This window comes from Rhamphochromis longiceps, linkage group LG3 (assembly GCF_057381845.1).
Source record: "Rhamphochromis longiceps isolate RC_006_pf linkage group LG3, R_longiceps_female_GT1.1, whole genome shotgun sequence".
NCBI lineage: Eukaryota > Metazoa > Chordata > Actinopteri > Cichliformes > Cichlidae > Rhamphochromis > Rhamphochromis longiceps.
The window spans coordinates 20,624,273-20,643,171 of NC_140559.1; the positions used below are offsets into that span (position 1 = coordinate 20,624,273).

The window sequence follows — 18,899 nt, forward strand, 5'->3', positions numbered from 1 at the left end:
TACTGAAGAGACTCGCTGAGTGCGGGTTCAAAGTGAGTAAAAGTTGCAGTTGGTCCGACCAGAAGTAACATTTCTGGGCCGTGTGATCGCGCACCAGTCAGTGGATTTACTGAACACCCACCTACTACTGCACATTCACCCAGTGTATATACTATATATATATATATATATATATAATGTTCTTCCTCTACACCACCCCCCCCCCCCCCCCCCCCCAAATTTTTGCACATGTCGAGGAGCGTGTCAGGCTACATTTCACTGTGTGTTATACTTGTATAACTATGCATGTGACAAATAACCTTGAACCTTGAACCTTGAGATCAGATTCTGACACATCCGAAACCACGCACAGTCCAGGAGTTGCTCTCCTTCTTAGGTTTAACAGGATACAGCCGTCAGTACATACCAAACTATGCAGGCAAAACAGCCCCTCTGAGGGATTTGGTAAAAACGGTAGGTGTCCGTAACCTTAAGGCTGAACTGCCATGGACATGGGCCACGGAGTCGGCGTTCATTGCATTGAAACAAGATCTCTCGAGATCTGCTGATCTTGCCATCCCTAATTATGACGAACCCTTCTATCTGGATGTTTCAGAAACAAATGGGACAGTGAATGGGGTTTTGTTTCAGAAAAAGGGAGGAGGGAGAGATGTACTCATGTACGTCAGCATCCGCCTGAATCACTTGGAGACAAGACACCCGGTATGCACGCAGCATGCCCTTGGGATGTCAAAGATCATACAAAAAACAGCACACATAGTGAGGGACCATCCATTGAAGGTGTTGACCACCCACAGTGTGGTGGCATATGTTAACTCACAAGCCTTCACCATGACACCATTGACAACACCATTGACAACAGAGAGTGAGTAAAGTCTTAGACGCTCCCAATCTGACATTCACACATGAAGGAATCAATATGGCAGACTTGATGGGGTCGGGTGATCCGCACGACTGTGCTAAAAGAGCTGAAGTGGACGAGAAAATAAGAGAAGACTTGAAAGCAGAACCTCTGACTGGAGCTGAAGATTGGTTCACGGATGGATGTTGCTACAGAGATGAGGAAGGCAGGCTACACTGTAGTTTGCAGAAATGGGACTGAATTTGAGGTAAAGGAGGCTGGGAGACTTGAAGGGCAGCAGTCGGCCCAGAGAGCAGAAGTAATTGCTCTAAGCAGAGCCCTGAGACTCGCGAAAGGAAGGCGAGTCAACATTTACACGGATTCAGCTTATGCCTTTGGAGCAGTGCATGTGGAGCTAGCCCAATGGCGGAGAGCAGGTTTCAGGACAGCAGACAATGCACCAATCTGCCACAAGAAGGAAATGGAGGAACTCGAACAGGCGTTGGGAGACCCAGAGGAGGTGAGTATCATAAAGTGTAAAGGTCACTCCTCGGGGACTGGCATGGTGGCCAGAGGAAATCAGGAAGCCGATCGAGCTGCGAAAGAGGCAGCAGGCTATAAAGCACTACAGCAGATGGTGCAAATAAGTGTGGAGGAATAGTAGGAGTCAACATGTTGGAGGAGGCCAGGAAGGCCCAAGAGGAGGGGGTCTGGAAGAGTCGAGGAGCATGGGAAGAAGGAGGTCTCTGGCGAGGACCTGACGGATGACCGGTGTTGACTGCCAACCTAGCGGAACAGAAGATTGCAGAAGCACATGGGCTTGGCCATGTGGGTGTGGCCCAGATGGAGAGACATCTGTGCCATTGGTGGCATCCCTTTTTGAGGGATATGATTAAGGAAAAAGCTAGGATGTGCCTGATCTGTGGGAGGCACAATCCAAAGCCAGTGATTAAACCAGAGGCAGGTAAGTTCCCCATTCCAGAAAGACCAGGGGAAGAGATTGTCATTGATTTCACTGACATGATCGACGTGGGACCGGGAGGAGTCCGGTATTTGCTGGTAAGTGTGGATGCTCTGACGGGGTGGCCCGAAGCGTGGCTAACAAAGAGGGAGGATGCAAAAAGTGTGATTAAGTGTTTAATCAATCATTACATCCCCCGGCATGGTTTTCCCAAAAGAATTAGGTCAGACAATGGAACTCATTTTAAAAATAAAGATTTGGCAGAAGTAGAACAGAAGCTGGGGTTGCAGCACTGATTTGGGACGGTGTATCATCCTCAGTCCCAGGGGAAGGTGGAAAGAATGAATCAAACCTGAAAAACAAAATAGCTAAAATTTCTGCTCAGACGGGGCTAAATTGGGTTGCAGCCCTGCCAATTGCATTGACGATAATAAGATGTTGTGTTAATCAATCCACAGGTTTCACACCATATGAGCTGTTGACAGGACGACAGTTTCCAGGTCCTTGGACAACAGTCCCGGCGGAAGAAAGTATAAAAAGTAACAGAAAGCATGCTGAGTGTTGGAAAGAATTAAAAGCTCTTGTGTTGTTTCACACAACAGGTTGGAGTGGGGGTGAATGCGGGGGACAGGTCCGTCCCCGACGCCAAGGCGGTGTGGTGGAAGGTCATTAAGCGAAAGTGGAGAGATCCGAGGTGGACGGGGCCATTCGAGGTGACGGCTCGTACCACCAGCGCGGTTCGGCTGAAGGGAAAGGGTGGGACCTGGTTCCATTGGTCTCAATGTGCAGTCGAGAGCTTACTCGAGATAAGCTCCACCCAAAGTAACACGGGGGGGAACATAGAGGCAGAATAATCCTCTCCCCCTGTGCAGTGGTTCTCCCCAGCAGTCTACCTGGGGAGACGAAGAAAGAAGAGGAGCGTCACGCGCCAAGCATCAATTCATTCCAGGCTCCTAATAGGCTAGGGCTCTAGTCTAAAGTAATTGATAGTTTAAAGGAAGCGTAATAGTTTTGTACGTTAATCGTATACTTTTATACTCATAACCTTATACTCTTATCACGAAGTTTAAAGTAAAAGTAAAAAGAGCCTGGGAACAGTGATCATGAAACTGTGGGAAAATTGGAAAATAACGGGGGTGTTGGGGTTGATAAGTGTTATAACGTGTTTGTTTGTTCATTGGCAGACAGGTGAATTGCCCAGACTCAGAGGTCTAGCCGCGCGATTCAAACGGGAGGTTGGCTCAGGTGGGAACGATGGGTGTCTCAAAGCCAGTGGGGGAGTCGAGTTTGGGTATGTTAATGGGTCCACGACGGCATTCACATTCGATTTGTGTGAGGTAATTAGATGCCCAGGAGACGGTAGCAGCTGGAGAACATATGATGTGTGGATTTGTTATCACCCTATGGTATGCTACCCTAAGTCGGTGTGGGGCCCATCAAAGGAAGGAGACATTTACAGTTATATAACAGATCAGTGGTGTTCTTGGCAGGATGTGCAGGATGTGGTTGCTTGGACAGGAGTAGGATGGCAGCCAACAGTGCCACAGGCCCTTGAAGGGATAGCCATTCAAAAAGATTATTCTGTTACACATAACCCTGTCACTCTTTCCCTAGGACCATGGAGCGAACTCCCTGAAGCGGGGTATGAAGGGGATGCGTTCTATCTAGTAATAGGGGTAGATAAAGCAGGGACAGATCCAGCAGGGGTAATTCGGGTGAACTTATTCAATCAAAGATCTAAACCGATAGGGAACGACACTGCAATGAATTTCACAGAGCAAATGGATCCCTTAGAGACAGTTACTTACAAGGACTCAGAAGAGAAATGGCTTGTTGCCACAGATTACACTAGATTAAAACCTCAAGAGTTAATAGAGCGTGCCACAGGTTTCGGTGATAGGAATCTTTGGTTAGATTGGGTGGCTCAAAATGCTAAGGAGCAGGAAGTGGTTGATTGTGTTGCTTGTGCTACAGCTAGACCTCGTCTGTTCACTGAACCCGCTCCTCTGTATCCAGAGGATGAGTGGGGTTATGATTGTATGCTGAGATTAACTAGAGAGGCGGTGAACACAGGTAACTGCACCACGTTGTCAGGTTTATATCCGCCAATTGATAAACGTACACAACCAGGTTCATTCACACCTAAACGAGATAATTATACATGTTTTGAGTTCTCTACAGACAGCGTGAAATATACGTCAGGAAGGATTGATCCAAGCTGGTGTCAGAGGACGATCCCAGGCAGGACTACCAATAATGTAAGTGACTCAAACACAATTATAGGCACCTGGGCAAGGGGTGGGCTATATTATTATTGTGGGCAGTACACCCTTTTGGTGCAGGTTCCCCTGGGGAGTGTGGGGACATGTGCTCTGGTGCGCCTAGGTGCACCTTTGATGCTTATAGGAAATAGAGTAGAAACAGTTCCACAGCAGGACACTGGTGTGTTGACAGCCAGACGTAGGAGAAGTACAAGGGGTATGCACAAATATGACCCAAGATGGGACTCGCCAACCTGGATTGACTCAATAGGAGTTCCCAGGGGAGTTCCAGATGAGTATAAGTTAGTTAATCAGATAGCGGCCGGCTTTGAAAGTGTGTTTCTATGGATAACTCCAAATAAAAATGTGGATCGCATTAACTATGTCCATTATAATGTGCTGAGACTCTCTAATCTCACTAGGGACGCGGTAGAAGGCCTTGCGGAACAATTAGGCCCGACGTCGTTAATGGGAGTCCAAAATCGAATGGCCCTGGACATGTTGTTGGCTGAGAAAGGTGGTGTGTGTGCCATGTTTGGGGACATGTGCTGTACTTTCATACCCAACAATACTGCCCCACACGGTACGGTTACTAGAGCACTTGAGAGTCTGAAAATGTTATCTAAAACCATGCAATGGAAGAGTGTTGTTATATTTGCCATGTTTTCTTTTGTTGTTTTTCTTGGTATATTAATGATCGGATGTTGTCTCATCCCTCTGGCCCGGCGAGTTTTAGTAAAGATGCTGGAGAGAGCCCTGGGCTCAGGCTCAGCTGGTTCAGCTGCGCCTGAGTCGATGATGCCCTTGAGGGAGGTTGCAGGCTGAACGGAGGAGTGAGACAAATCCTGATGGAGGTTGGCCTCGCAAGCGAGCCCAAGAGGAGGAGTTGTCAGGTCAAGGAATGTTATTTTACTGTCACTGTGTTATCATTAACATGCACTGTCATTATTTCATCATTACTTCATTAGTCTGCATCAGTTTATCATCAATATTATCATGTATCATTAATAATTTAGTAAATCTGCTACAATACAATTCTAGATATAATACTCTATCATGCGAAAAAGCACCAGCATGGCTGCAGGTCCAGGCGGTCCGCAGTAAGTCAGATAAGGACACTCGAACTTTCGTTGGCCTGGACCTATAATCTCACAAAACTGCACACTCGTGTACACAATTGGTTAGGCTCCCAAATACCGATGATTGGAAACATCTGGTTTCAAGTCTGGGAAAGTGTTGTTGTTCTGAGAAGATGAGTTCTGGGAATTGTCCTGACGTCATAATGGCTATAAAGCTTTCTGTAACGGGCAGAGAGACGAAGACCGGCTTCCCACACTGTAACTGTGTGTGTTTAATAAATCACATTTTTCGACACCTCCTAAAACTCTGTCTGCGCTTATTTTACCTTCCAAATCAAAAGAACCTTACACAGTTCAGAGCTTGCATGGTAGAGTTTTACGAGATGACGTAGTGATAAACAGTCTCATAAGGGGCAACGTGTCTATAAGAAACTGGTGTATTTCTTGTAAGTCAAGCGACTCACTGGGTTGAAACAAAATAAAAGTAGTTTAGGATGTGCTATTCCACTTTCCTGTTAGACAATAAATGAACATTTCAGAGAAGGCAGCACTGGAAACTTAAATAAATATAAAAAGTTAAAAAGAATTATAAAAAAGGAAAGAAGTTTAACAAACCAATTAAGAATGAAGAACCCAATTTCAACCAGTTATTTAAAGTGATAGCTGAATGTAAGGTATTGATCCTTTGACTTCTGCAAGTAAAATGGATGAGGGTAAATGCTGGAACACAGGGAAAATCTGAGCAGACTGTTTGTGGCTCTAATCTGTGTTCTAATGACAGTTTGAAGCTCTGATAGAAACCAGAAGTAGTACGTAAAATGTATTGAAAAGGGTGCTGCAGCAGCAAATCAGCAGCGTTTCAAACATACTTTTTAGACTGCAACAGCATTTTGCTCCAGCTGTAGGCATGAGACTGAGGCCTGGCTAATTTCAATCAGCAAACAATTACTATAATCCAGACGAGAGGTGATAAATGCATGGATCAGAGTCTCTAGGTGGCATGTAGACAGGATGGGTTTAATTTTTGAAAGCCGCCTCAACTGAAAGAAGAACTCATCCCCAGTATTGATATGGGAGTAAAGTTTTAGGCTGGGATCCATTTTCACACCTAAATTAGTGATGCTAGATTTTTCATGCAGGGCCAAATAAGAAAAGTCAAATGCAGGGACTTTTTTTTTTCATTAAAATTAGGAAAGTTTAGTGCCATCTACCCCCTGATCTCATTGAGACAATCAAGGAGAGGCTAAACAGAACCGCTATGCTTTAAAGAGAAATAGACTTGACAGTCATCAGCATTTAAATGAAACAGAACGCCATGCTTTCTAAAAACAGTACCAAGTGGCAGCAAATACAGAGAGAACAGTAGAGGACCAAGAATGGAATCCTGAGCTAACCCCCAGGTGAGCATCAGAAGGTACACAAGGCCTTTGTGATCTGTCTACATGATAAAGGGGTGCTCTGTCTCTTCTAGCCACTGTCTCCACTCTTCGACGGCGAGTTTAATGGCCAGAAGCTTCCGAACGCCCACGTCGTACTTCTGTTGTGCAGAGGAGAAACAATGAGGAAAAAATAGCACATGGGAGCAGTTTACCATCAATCTGTTGTGACGAAACCACCCACGTGGAAACTTTCTACTTGACCATTTTACTTACAAACTGAAGTCTCCTTGCATCATTTAGCAAATTTATCAAACTGGATAACTAGTGGTCCCACGAGTGATTTTCAGCATGCATTTGCCTGACCACTGAAACTCCTGTGAGTTCATGAAATGAAATGTTCCAAGAACTTGTCTAGCAAGTTTCACAAGCAAACAAACAAGATTGCTCTGTGCACTGCATTCACCTGTCCTTTTGTCTCACGCTATAGATGCACAGAGCCTATTTTTCAGGAGATAAAATAGCTACTTTTGAATTCCTCAAATAACTTTGAGAGGACTCTGTTGAAAAGATTGACATCTAACAGGCACTAAAAAGTCTTCAGTGTGATCACCATTCTTGTCTTAGACGGTTTTAGCTTGCAGAGAAAAGCCTGCCATGCAAAGTTATGTAGGGCGGAGGGTGGTGTGCGTTAAAAAAAAAGAAAAAGAAAAAGACTAACAACAACAAGGTGCATTATACAGTACTTCTTCCTTCAATGACTGGATCTCTCTGTGTCTGTGTGGGTTCTTTGGGTACTCGGGCCTCCTCAAAAACATTCATGCTAGGTTAACTGGTGACTCTAAATTGCTTGTAAGTGTGAATTGTTGTTGTCTGTCTGTGTTAGCCCTGTGAAAGATTGGCCACCAGTCCAGGTGTGCCCTGCCCTCAACTCTATGACAGCAGCAATAGGTCCTACATAAGATGCTGTCGGTCAAGATGACATGTGACCGACAGCTGTATTGATGGTAAACAGTTTACAGAACAAACATTTCACCTCTATCAAGGCCTATGCTTAAAATGTATCACAGGAGCCACTTTGTCTGCACTTTCCACAGTTTCGTGCCTCATCCTCTTTTAATTAGTTTTCTTCTCAAACCAAGACAACATCAGTTCCAGGAGAAGGTAGGGACAGCCATGTATCAGGATTGGAAAGTCATCCCAAAGCCTGCCATCTAATGCTGCCTAGCTACATTCTCATTGAACCATGTGTTGCATTTAGTTTCTGTGTAAATAGCATTTGTGGATCTGATGTCTGACATTGACCTTCATAAACATACCTCCATATGACACAGCATCTTTGTTTGTTATGTTTAGGTTTGCTCAGTGACTGTTTCTCCTGTTCACAAGGTGCTTAGAAATTTTTTTTTGCTGACAAATGATGAATTATGTACTCTGTGTTATTGTGTAAATATTGTGTGTTGGTTTGATGTTAGAAGTTGACCTTAGTATCTTGATCCCTTGTGGGTGTGTGTCTGTGTTCTTGTTAATTCACTTATGAACTGTGTGTGTTTCAAGAGTCAGAGCATAAGAGTATCTGTATATACTATAGACTACACAGTTCAGAGCTTGCATGGTAGAGTTTTACGAGATGACGTAGTGATAAACAGTCTCATAAGGGGCAACGTGTCTATAAGAAACTGGTGTATTTCTTGTAAGTCAAGCGACTCACTGGGTTGAAACAAAATAAAAGTAGTTTAGGATGTGCTATTCCACTTTCCTGTTAGACAATAAATGAACATTTCAGAGAAGGCAGCACTGGAAACTTAAATAAATATAAAAAGTTAAAAAGAATTATAAAAAAGGAAAGAAGTTTAACAAACCAATTAAGAATGAAGAACCCAATTTCAACCAGTTATTTAAAGTGATAGCTGAATGTAAGGTATTGATCCTTTGACTTCTGCAAGTAAAATGGATGAGGGTAAATGCTGGAACACAGGGAAAATCTGAGCAGATTGTTTGTGGCTCTAATCTGTGTTCTAATGACAGTTTGAAGCTCTGATAGAAACCAGAAGTAGTACGTAAAATGTATTGAAAAGGGTGCTGCAGCAGCAAATCAGCAGCGTTTCAAACATACTTTTTAGACTGCAACAGCATTTTGCTCCAGCTGTAGGCATGAGACTGAGGCCTGGCTAATTTCAATCAGCAAACAATTACTATAATCCAGACGAGAGGTGATAAATGCATGGATCAGAGTCTCTAGGTGGCATGTAGACAGGATGGGTTTAATTTTTGAAAGCCGCCTCAACTGAAAGAAGAACTCATCCCCAGTATTGATATGGGAGTAAAGTTTTAGGCTGGGATCCATTTTCACACCTAAATTAGTGATGCTAGATTTTTCATGCAGGGCCAAATAAGAAAAGTCAAATGCAGGGACTTTTTTTTTTCATTAAAATTAGGAAAGTTTAGTGCCATCTACCCCCTGATCTCATTGAGACAATCAAGGAGAGGCTAAACAGAACCGCTATGCTTTAAAGAGAAATAGACTTGACAGTCATCAGCATTTAAATGAAACAGAACGCCATGCTTTCTAAAAACAGTACCAAGTGGCAGCAAATACAGAGAGAACAGTAGAGGACCAAGAATGGAATCCTGAGCTAACCCCCAGGGGAGAGCATCAGAAGGTACACAAGGCCTTTGTGATCTGTCTACATGATAAAGGGGTGCTCTGTCTCTTCTAGCCACTGTCTCCACTCTTCGACGGCGAGTTTAATGGCCAGAAGCTTCCGAACGCCCACGTCGTACTTCTGTTGTGCAGAGGAGAAACAATGAGGAAAAAATAGCACATGGGAGCAGTTTACCATCAATCTGTTGTGACGAAACCACCCACGTGGAAACTTTCTACTTGACCATTTTACTTACAAACTGAAGTCTCCTTGCATCATTTAGCAAATTTATCAAACTGGATAACTAGTGGTCCCACGAGTGATTTTCAGCATGCATTTGCCTGACCACTGAAACTCCTGTGAGTTCATGAAATGAAATGTTCCAAGAACTTGTCTAGCAAGTTTCACAAGCAAACAAACAAAGATTGCTCTGTGCACTGCATTCACCTGTCCTTTTGTCTCACGCTATAGATGCACAGAGCCTATTTTTCAGGAGATAAAATAGCTACTTTTGAATTCCTCAAATAACTTTGAGAGGACTCTGTTGAAAAGATTGACATCTAACAGGCACTAAAAAGTCTTCAGTGTGATCACCATTCTTGTCTTAGACGGTTTTAGCTTGCAGAGAAAAGCCTGCCATGCAAAGTTATGTAGGGCGGAGGGTGGTGTGCGTTAAAAAAAAAGAAAAAGACTAACAACAACAAGGTGCATTATACAGTACTTCTTCCTTCAATGACTGGATCTCTCTGTGTCTGTGTGGGTTCTTTGGGTACTCGGGCCTCCTCAAAAACATTCATGCTAGGTTAACTGGTGACTCTAAATTGCTTGTAAGTGTGAATTGTTGTTGTCTGTCTGTGTTAGCCCTGTGAAAGATTGGCCACCAGTCCAGGTGTGCCCTGCCCTCAACTCTATGACAGCAGCAATAGGTCCTACATAAGATGCTGTCGGTCAAGATGACATGTGACCGACAGCTGTATTGATGGTAAACAGTTTACAGAACAAACATTTCACCTCTATCAAGGCCTATGCTTAAAATGTATCACAGGAGCCACTTTGTCTGCACTTTCCACAGTTTCGTGCCTCATCCTCTTTTAATTAGTTTTCTTCTCAAACCAAGACAACATCAGTTCCAGGAGAAGGTAGGGACAGCCATGTATCAGGATTGGAAAGTCATCCCAAAGACTGCCATCTAATGCTGCCTAGCTACATTCTCATTGAACCATGTGTTGCATTTAGTTTCTGTGTAAATAGCATTTGTGGATCTGATGTCTGACATTGACCTTCATAAACATACCTCCATATGACACAGCATCTTTGTTTGTTATGTTTAGGTGTGCTCAGTGACTGTTTCTCCTGTTCACAAGGTGCTTAGAGTTTTATTTTTGCTGACAAATGATGAATTATGTACTCTGTGTTATTGTGTAAATATTGTGTGTTGGTTTGATGTTAGAAGTTGACCTTAGTATCTTGATCCCTTGTGGGTGTGTGTCTGTGTTCTTGTTAATTCACTTATGAACTGTGTGTGTTTCAAGAGTCAGAGCATAAGAGTATCTGTATATACTATAGACTACACAGTTCAGAGCTTGCATGGTAGAGTTTTACGAGATGACGTAGTGATAAACAGTCTCATAAGGGGCAACGTGTCTATAAGAAACTGGTGTATTTCTTGTAAGTCAAGCGACTCACTGGGTTGAAACAAAATAAAAGTAGTTTAGGATGTGCTATTCCACTTTCCTGTTAGACAATAAATGAACATTTCAGAGAAGGCAGCACTGGAAACTTAAATAAATATAAAAAGTTAAAAAGAATTATAAAAAAGGAAAGAAGTTTAACAAACCAATTAAGAATGAAGAACCCAATTTCAACCAGTTATTTAAAGTGATAGCTGAATGTAAGGTATTGATCCTTTGACTTCTGCAAGTAAAATGGATGAGGGTAAATGCTGGAACACAGGGAAAATCTGAGCAGATTGTTTGTGGCTCTAATCTGTGTTCTAATGACAGTTTGAAGCTCTGATAGAAACCAGAAGTAGTACGTAAAATGTATTGAAAAGGGTGCTGCAGCAGCAAATCAGCAGCGTTTCAAACATACTTTTTAGACTGCAACAGCATTTTGCTCCAGCTGTAGGCATGAGACTGAGGCCTGGCTAATTTCAATCAGCAAACAATTACTATAATCCAGACGAGAGGTGATAAATGCATGGATCAGAGTCTCTAGGTGGCATGTAGACAGGATGGGTTTAATTTTTGAAAGCCGCCTCAACTGAAAGAAGAACTCATCTCCAGTATTGATATGGGAGTAAAGTTTTAGGCTGGGATCCATTTTCACACCTAAATTAGTGATGCTAGATTTTTCATGCAGGGCCAAATAAGAAAAGTCAAATGCAGGGACTTTTTTTTTTCATTAAAATTAGGAAAGTTTAGTGCCATCTACCCCCTGATCTCATTGAGACAATCAAGGAGAGGCTAAACAGAACCGCTATGCTTTAAAGAGAAATAGACTTGACAGTCATCAGCATTTAAATGAAACAGAACGCCATGCTTTCTAAAAACAGTACCAAGTGGCAGCAAATACAGAGAGAACAGTAGAGGACCAAGAATGGAATCCTGAGCTAACCCCCAGGTGAGCATCAGAAGGTACACAAGGCCTTTGTGATCTGTCTACATGATAAAGGGGTGCTCTGTCTCTTCTAGCCACTGTCTCCACTCTTCGACGGCGAGTTTAATGGCCAGAAGCTTCCGAACGCCCACGTCGTACTTCTGTTGTGCAGAGGAGAAACAATGAGGAAAAAATAGCACATGGGAGCAGTTTACCATCAATCTGTTGTGACGAAACCACCCACGTGGAAACTTTCTACTTGACCATTTTACTTACAAACTGAAGTCTCCTTGCATCATTTAGCAAATTTATCAAACTGGATAACTAGTGGTCCCACGAGTGATTTTCAGCATGCATTTGCCTGACCACTGAAACTCCTGTGAGTTCATGAAATGAAATGTTCCAAGAACTTGTCTAGCAAGTTTCACAAGCAAACAAACAAGATTGCTCTGTGCACTGCATTCACCTGTCCTTTTGTCTCACGCTATAGATGCACAGAGCCTATTTTTCAGGAGATAAAATAGCTACTTTTGAATTCCTCAAATAACTTTGAGAGGACTCTGTTGAAAAGATTGACATCTAACAGGCACTAAAAAGTCTTCAGTGTGATCACCATTCTTGTCTTAGACGGTTTTAGCTTGCAGAGAAAAGCCTGCCATGCAAAGTTATGTAGGGCGGAGGGTGGTGTGCGTTAAAAAAAAAGAAAAAGAAAAAGACTAACAACAACAAGGTGCATTATACAGTACTTCTTCCTTCAATGACTGGATCTCTCTGTGTCTGTGTGGGTTCTTTGGGTACTCGGGCCTCCTCAAAAACATTCATGCTAGGTTAACTGGTGACTCTAAATTGCTTGTAAGTGTGAATTGTTGTTGTCTGTCTGTGTTAGCCCTGTGAAAGATTGGCCACCAGTCCAGGTGTGCCCTGCCCTCAACTCTATGACAGCAGCAATAGGTCCTACATAAGATGCTGTCGGTCAAGATGACATGTGACCGACAGCTGTATTGATGGTAAACAGTTTACAGAACAAACATTTCACCTCTATCAAGGCCTATGCTTAAAATGTATCACAGGAGCCACTTTGTCTGCACTTTCCACAGTTTCGTGCCTCATCCTCTTTTAATTAGTTTTCTTCTCAAACCAAGACAACATCAGTTCCAGGAGAAGGTAGGGACAGCCATGTATCAGGATTGGAAAGTCATCCCAAAGACTGCCATCTAATGCTGCCTAGCTACATTCTCATTGAACCATGTGTTGCATTTAGTTTCTGTGTAAATAGCATTTGTGGATCTGATGTCTGACATTGACCTTCATAAACATACCTCCATATGACACAGCATCTTTGTTTGTTATGTTTAGGTGTGCTCAGTGACTGTTTCTCCTGTTCACAAGGTGCTTAGAGTTTTATTTTTGCTGACAAATGATGAATTATGTACTCTGTGTTATTGTGTAAATATTGTGTGTTGGTTTGATGTTAGAAGTTGACCTTAGTATCTTGATCCCTTGTGGGTGTGTGTCTGTGTTCTTGTTAATTCACTTATGAACTGTGTGTGTTTCAAGAGTCAGAGCATAAGAGTATCTGTATATACTATAGACTACACAGTTCAGAGCTTGCATGGTAGAGTTTTACGAGATGACGTAGTGATAAACAGTCTCATAAGGGGCAACGTGTCTATAAGAAACTGGTGTATTTCTTGTAAGTCAAGCGACTCACTGGGTTGAAACAAAATAAAAGTAGTTTAGGATGTGCTATTCCACTTTCCTGTTAGACAATAAATGAACATTTCAGAGAAGGCAGCACTGGAAACTTAAATAAATATAAAAAGTTAAAAAGAATTATAAAAAAGGAAAGAAGTTTAACAAACCAATTAAGAATGAAGAACCCAATTTCAACCAGTTATTTAAAGTGATAGCTGAATGTAAGGTATTGATCCTTTGACTTCTGCAAGTAAAATGGATGAGGGTAAATGCTGGAACACAGGGAAAATCTGAGCAGACTGTTTGCGGCTCTAATCTGTGTTCTAATGACAGTTTGAAGCTCTGATAGAAACCAGAAGTAGTACATAAAATGTATTGAAAAGGGTGCTGCAGCAGCAAATCAGCAGCGTTTCTAAAATACTTTTTAGACTGTGTTACAGGAAGGACCAAGGAAATGTTGGGGGAAAGCTCTGCAAAAACCCAGGAGAAATAAAGACACAATGAGACAAAGTTACTTTCTTTATCAAACGTGCGCACGGGTGAGCTGCGAACAACTCACGTCGTGAACAGAGGCTTGGCACTTTTTATAGGAGAGACAGTGAGAACAGGATAAGAAAATAATAAACAGATAAAGTAAACAAAGGGAAAATTACAGTAGAAATTATCTTTAGAGTATTTGAAATTAATAATAGCAAGGATAACAACCTGTAAAGTGATATTATCAATGAAACACAGTTGGCATGATGACCATGCCCACAATGTATAAAATGAATATAAAGCAAATAATTCACACGAAAATATTTTAATAAAATAAATAAGGTATATTAAGACTGTGTCACTGTTCAGCCAAGGACAGTGTGTGAAAAGGTAACTGTCTCCACCTTGGGAAAAGGATGATACTGCAGGTCATCTGAAGCCCTTGATGGATACAAAATAAAATATAAATAATACATTATAATAGACCTGCCTGGTCCGCCATGCAACAGAGAGAACAAATGTGACCGCAGATTGGATGAATTCTAAATTATCTGTTTGCTGAATAAGATGATCCTAACTAACAAATTGGCTCAGTAGCAGTATAGTGGTACACACTAATAAAATTTTATAATATGCTATTGCTGTTATATAAGACAAAGAGGATAATATTAACAATGACATAATATTAATATAAAGAGCCACCTTAGTCGGTTATGATGTGAGGTGGATAATTGTTAAACAGTAGTCTGCATCAAGCTTAAGGTTTGCTGAAACTCAGTGTAATGACATGTGAGATGAAGACAATACAGAGAATAACTAAACTAATGAAGTGCATAGAGGCACTTGACCAGCTTGAAACCTATCATCCTAGAATGACACATTGCTGAGATATAGAGCACACCTATAATAACAACCAATAAGCAAAACCCTGTAGACAACAGCTAAAACTACAGGATTGAGAAGCTGAATTAAATATGTAGACACTGCTAAGCTGATGAGCATGTTACACATTTTCTTTTCTTTTTATTTACTTGTTTCTTTTAGAGCAGAAGCTGCATGCTATTAAAAGCCAACATATGCAGACTTCTGCCTTGTTCGGGTGGCAGCATTTTTTCTTTTACTTTTGTGTCCTGACACGTTTATGTTTTTTATTTTTTGTTTGATTATTTTGTTGGTTTTGGAAAGAAATTTAAACGAACTTGTGACAATACTTGAGAATCACAGTGACACATAGTGATTAGGCATATGATTGAAAAATGCCTAGGTTTAGAGCTGTGAGCTATGAGCTGTGAGCAATGCAAAGTTTAAATATATATATGTATAAATGGGAAACAACCCTAACTTCAAAGTTTGAAATGTGTGAGATGCATGAATTGTTTGAAAAACTAGAAATTATCTAAAAATGCCTTAAGTGAAAATGTAGTGTTGCATCTATTCTCCCAAACCAAGACAAAAAAAAGAAGAAGCATTCTGTAACTTAAAAATAAGGCTGACGTGTTGACAATAGACTAAAACACTCATTCGCAGGTGGCTATCAGGAACAGAGAGGCGAGCAAAGTCACAAACACCAAGGCTGCAGACAGCCACGCAGAAACAGCAGATAACATAGAGACAACGCCTGCTAGAACCGTGGAGAGGAAGGTCACTTCACACGAGATTGCAGGAGTAGGCCACAGAGAAATAATGCAAAACACTTTTGAGGCAGCCACTTAAGAACTTACAGTTTTCAAAGGACAAATTAGTTGTAAAGTCAGCTTCAGGCCACACAACTGTACAACAATTAACTGCCCCTTTAGAACTAGTACATACAGCAAGTGGCCGCAGGTGCTTTATTAAAATGCACATATGACCCGCCACATCCACTTTCCAGAAACCGACCGAGTATCACAACACTCTGAGATTTAAACAAACTCCAGGCCCAGATCAACCTTAAGATCAGCAAGTGTGGAAGCTGGGAGAACAGCATTTGACCTTACAGCACAGGCCGAAATTGTGTAGGTTACGCAGTAACCACAGATAGTAAAATAACAGAAGCAAAACCACTTTCTTCTTCATATTCTGCACAGAGCGCTGAGCTGATAGCTGTGATTCGTTTATTTGTTTCTTTTAGAGCAGAAGCTGCATGCTATTAAAAGCCAACATATGCAGACTTCTGCCTTGACATACATACAGACAGCCAGTATGTTTTCTCTGCTGTGCATCATTTTGCAAAAAAAAAAAAAATTGGCAAAACAGAGGAATGATTACATCAACCGGAAAACCGGTTCAGCATGCCAACCTCTTACAACGCCTACTGGCTCTTTCATTACAACAGGCAACAATTTTGCTGACAGAGCATCAAAACAGGCGGCACAAATGATTACATCACATTGATGGCAGTAAACACACATCAGATTGCACTGGATGTGTTGAAAAATGAACAAAAAGCAGCAAGCACAGCCGAGCAGGCAAAATGGCTAAAACACGGTGCAGTTCTGACAAACGACTTAATGGTGTTATGGCAAGCCAGTGTTGCCAAAATCCCTCCACAAAACAGCTGAAACCTCAGCAAAACAATTTGTCAGAACGTGCATGACGTGTCAAAAATATAATGCTCAGGAAAACCTGAGACCAAAAAGAGGCCGTTTTCCCACACCACCTTATCTTTTTCACACAATCCATATGGACTTTATTGAGCTAACTGAATGCCAAGGGTAGAAATACGCCCTAGTGGTTATAGATGTATTCTCAAAGTGGCCAGAAATCTACCCAGTGAAAAAGGCAGATGCAATTTCAGTAGCAAAATGTATGTCTAAGTTGTAGGAAAATAAAGAGATGATTGTAAATAACGAAGAATGTAATGATGTCTATCAAGTGTCTTGCAGATTACAGCCCGGTGACTGGGTTCTGATCAAAGTGCTCCAAAGGAAAAACTGGAGCGCACCCAGGTGGGAGGGACCACCTGTTGTCATGAGGTGGTGGCTCCTAATAACTGCAGCGGCCCTGACCCTGGCCGGGCTCCTCATCTTTGCTTCCGTGAGGGACAACAAGTCACACCATATGAAGAAAAGGCAGACACTGTATGACAAAGACGTCTGGCCTGTGGCCGTACAGCATACCTGAAGATCGCAGTTGGTGCCTGTTGGGCCTGGCAACACATCCAGGCTACGGTACTCTTTGGTCCAAGGCCAACTACAGCATCCCGGCAAAAGCAACCTGGAGGTCATCGTCACTCACGAATGTGCACTGTTCCGGACAGACCTACCTACTGACCTGGCCCCAAGTCTCAGACCCACTGCCTGATGTAATTCTACTGAACAAACTGAATGCAGCACAACTGCCAGTATGTGTGATGAACAACGGATCGCGGGCAGTGGGGGAGCTGCCTACTCACCTATGTAAATGCATATACACTTTCTGCCCACCGAGGAACGGGAGGAAGTGTATGGCCTGTTCAATCAACGAAACCTGTGCCAGTAACACGACGCTGATGAGCCTCAACTGTCGCTCCAACTACAGCTACCGAATGCCACTACAAACAAAGACTCAGTACCAGACAGGATGTGCACGGACGGCACCCAGCAGTAGAGGAACCAGAGTTTTGGCTGACTGGTACTTCCTATGTGGCAATAAGGCTTATCTGTAACTCCCTGAAGGTTGGGGGGGTCTGTGCGCCCTGGTGCAGTTATCAGATCACGTCTTCTTCATGCAAAGTGTTGCACATCATCCAAGCAGCCGACAGAGACGTGACGTGGACATCGCCTCACCCAATTCTTTCGGCATTACAGTGGACACTGGAGTGCCGGGAGAGTTTCGCATCTGGGGAGGAGGAGTGAAATTCTTACAGAGCTTGATCCCCGGCATTGGAGTTGCCGAGGTGCGGGATCACGTGGAAATCAACCGATATGCTCTGCTACGACATATCAACTTAACTACGACCCTGGGAACGGCCTTAGCAGGAGAACAGAAGGCCATCAGAACGATGGTGCTGCAGAACAGACTGACTCTAGACCTGCTAACAGCATCACAAGGAGGAGTTTGCAAGCTGATCGGGGAGACATGTTGCATGTTTATCCCTGATGGATACGAAGCTGGAGGAGACATTTATGAAGCTTTGCAGAATTTGACCGTTCTGCAAAAATATGTCACTGACCACACACCTGGAGCAGCTACAGCACAAGGCTGGTTGGACTGGCTGTTCGGCGGTTCGTGGCTGGCTGCTGTAGCAAAGCCGTTTGTCCTTCTAGGTCTCATCATGATAGCACTGCTCATATTAGTGTTGTGTGTGTTGCCATGTCTAAGAGTAATGATTTCAAAGATGATAACAACTACAATGACTGCTTATGTTGCCGTGCCTCAAGAAGAACAGCATCCCGTTGCAATTCTGTTAGAGGAGAACTTGTAATAGCTGCTAATAAATGACGTGGTGATTAAAAATGACTTGTCAAGTGATCATGCACTGATTAACACATTGGTAGTTTATGCAGGTACAATGTAAGGTTTTTATCCTTTTATTTTTTGTAGTTTTAGTTTTATTGTTTTCTCTTGATTATTCCTTTTGTTATTTCATTTACTATACTTTTCTTTGTTCTTTTATTATTATTTTTTATTATTTTTTTTATTCTTTAGACCACATGATTTACATTTCTGATATTTTGAAAATTAGAGAATTGCTAAGCGTAACTAATCAGTAACCTTTTCAGACAACTGTTTTTCACATTTAAAATAAGTTAAAACAGGAGGGAATGTTACAGGAAAAATGGTTCTATGTTTCTTTACCTTCTTTTAAATGTACAAAGATGCCTTTTGTCTGCCCTTTGTCTATGGTTAGATTAGTTTAGAATTATCCTTTTAGATTTTCTCAGCAAAGACATATTGTTTTGGGACATATTGTTTTTGATTGTTTTATCTCTCACAGCTTTCTCCCAGCTCTCTGCTGACGAGACTAGCGCCACATATGGAGTTGTTTACTTTATCTGTTTATTAT

The 18,899-nt window shown here is 42.2% G+C and overlaps 1 protein-coding gene and 1 pseudogene across 1 annotated transcript; both read left to right on the forward strand.

Moving 5' to 3' along the window:
- Positions 1 to 1,040: 1,040 nt before the first annotated feature.
- Positions 1,041 to 1,502, forward strand: LOC146673358 (ribonuclease H1-like). The gene has a single exon (XM_085400944.1). The coding sequence runs from the start codon at positions 1,041 to 1,043 to the stop codon at positions 1,500 to 1,502; it is 462 nt and encodes a 153-aa protein (XP_085257070.1).
- Positions 1,503 to 16,882: 15,380 nt separating this feature from the next.
- On the forward strand, positions 16,883 to 18,478 carry LOC146673359 (uncharacterized; annotated as a pseudogene).
- The last annotated feature ends 421 nt before the right edge of the window (positions 18,479 to 18,899 follow it).

Bases quoted from the DNA above. Each gene is read 5' to 3' on its own strand.
- LOC146673358 (XM_085400944.1), top strand. From the start codon at position 1,041: ATGGATGTTGCTACAGAGATGAGGAAGGCAGGCTACACTGTAGTTTGC.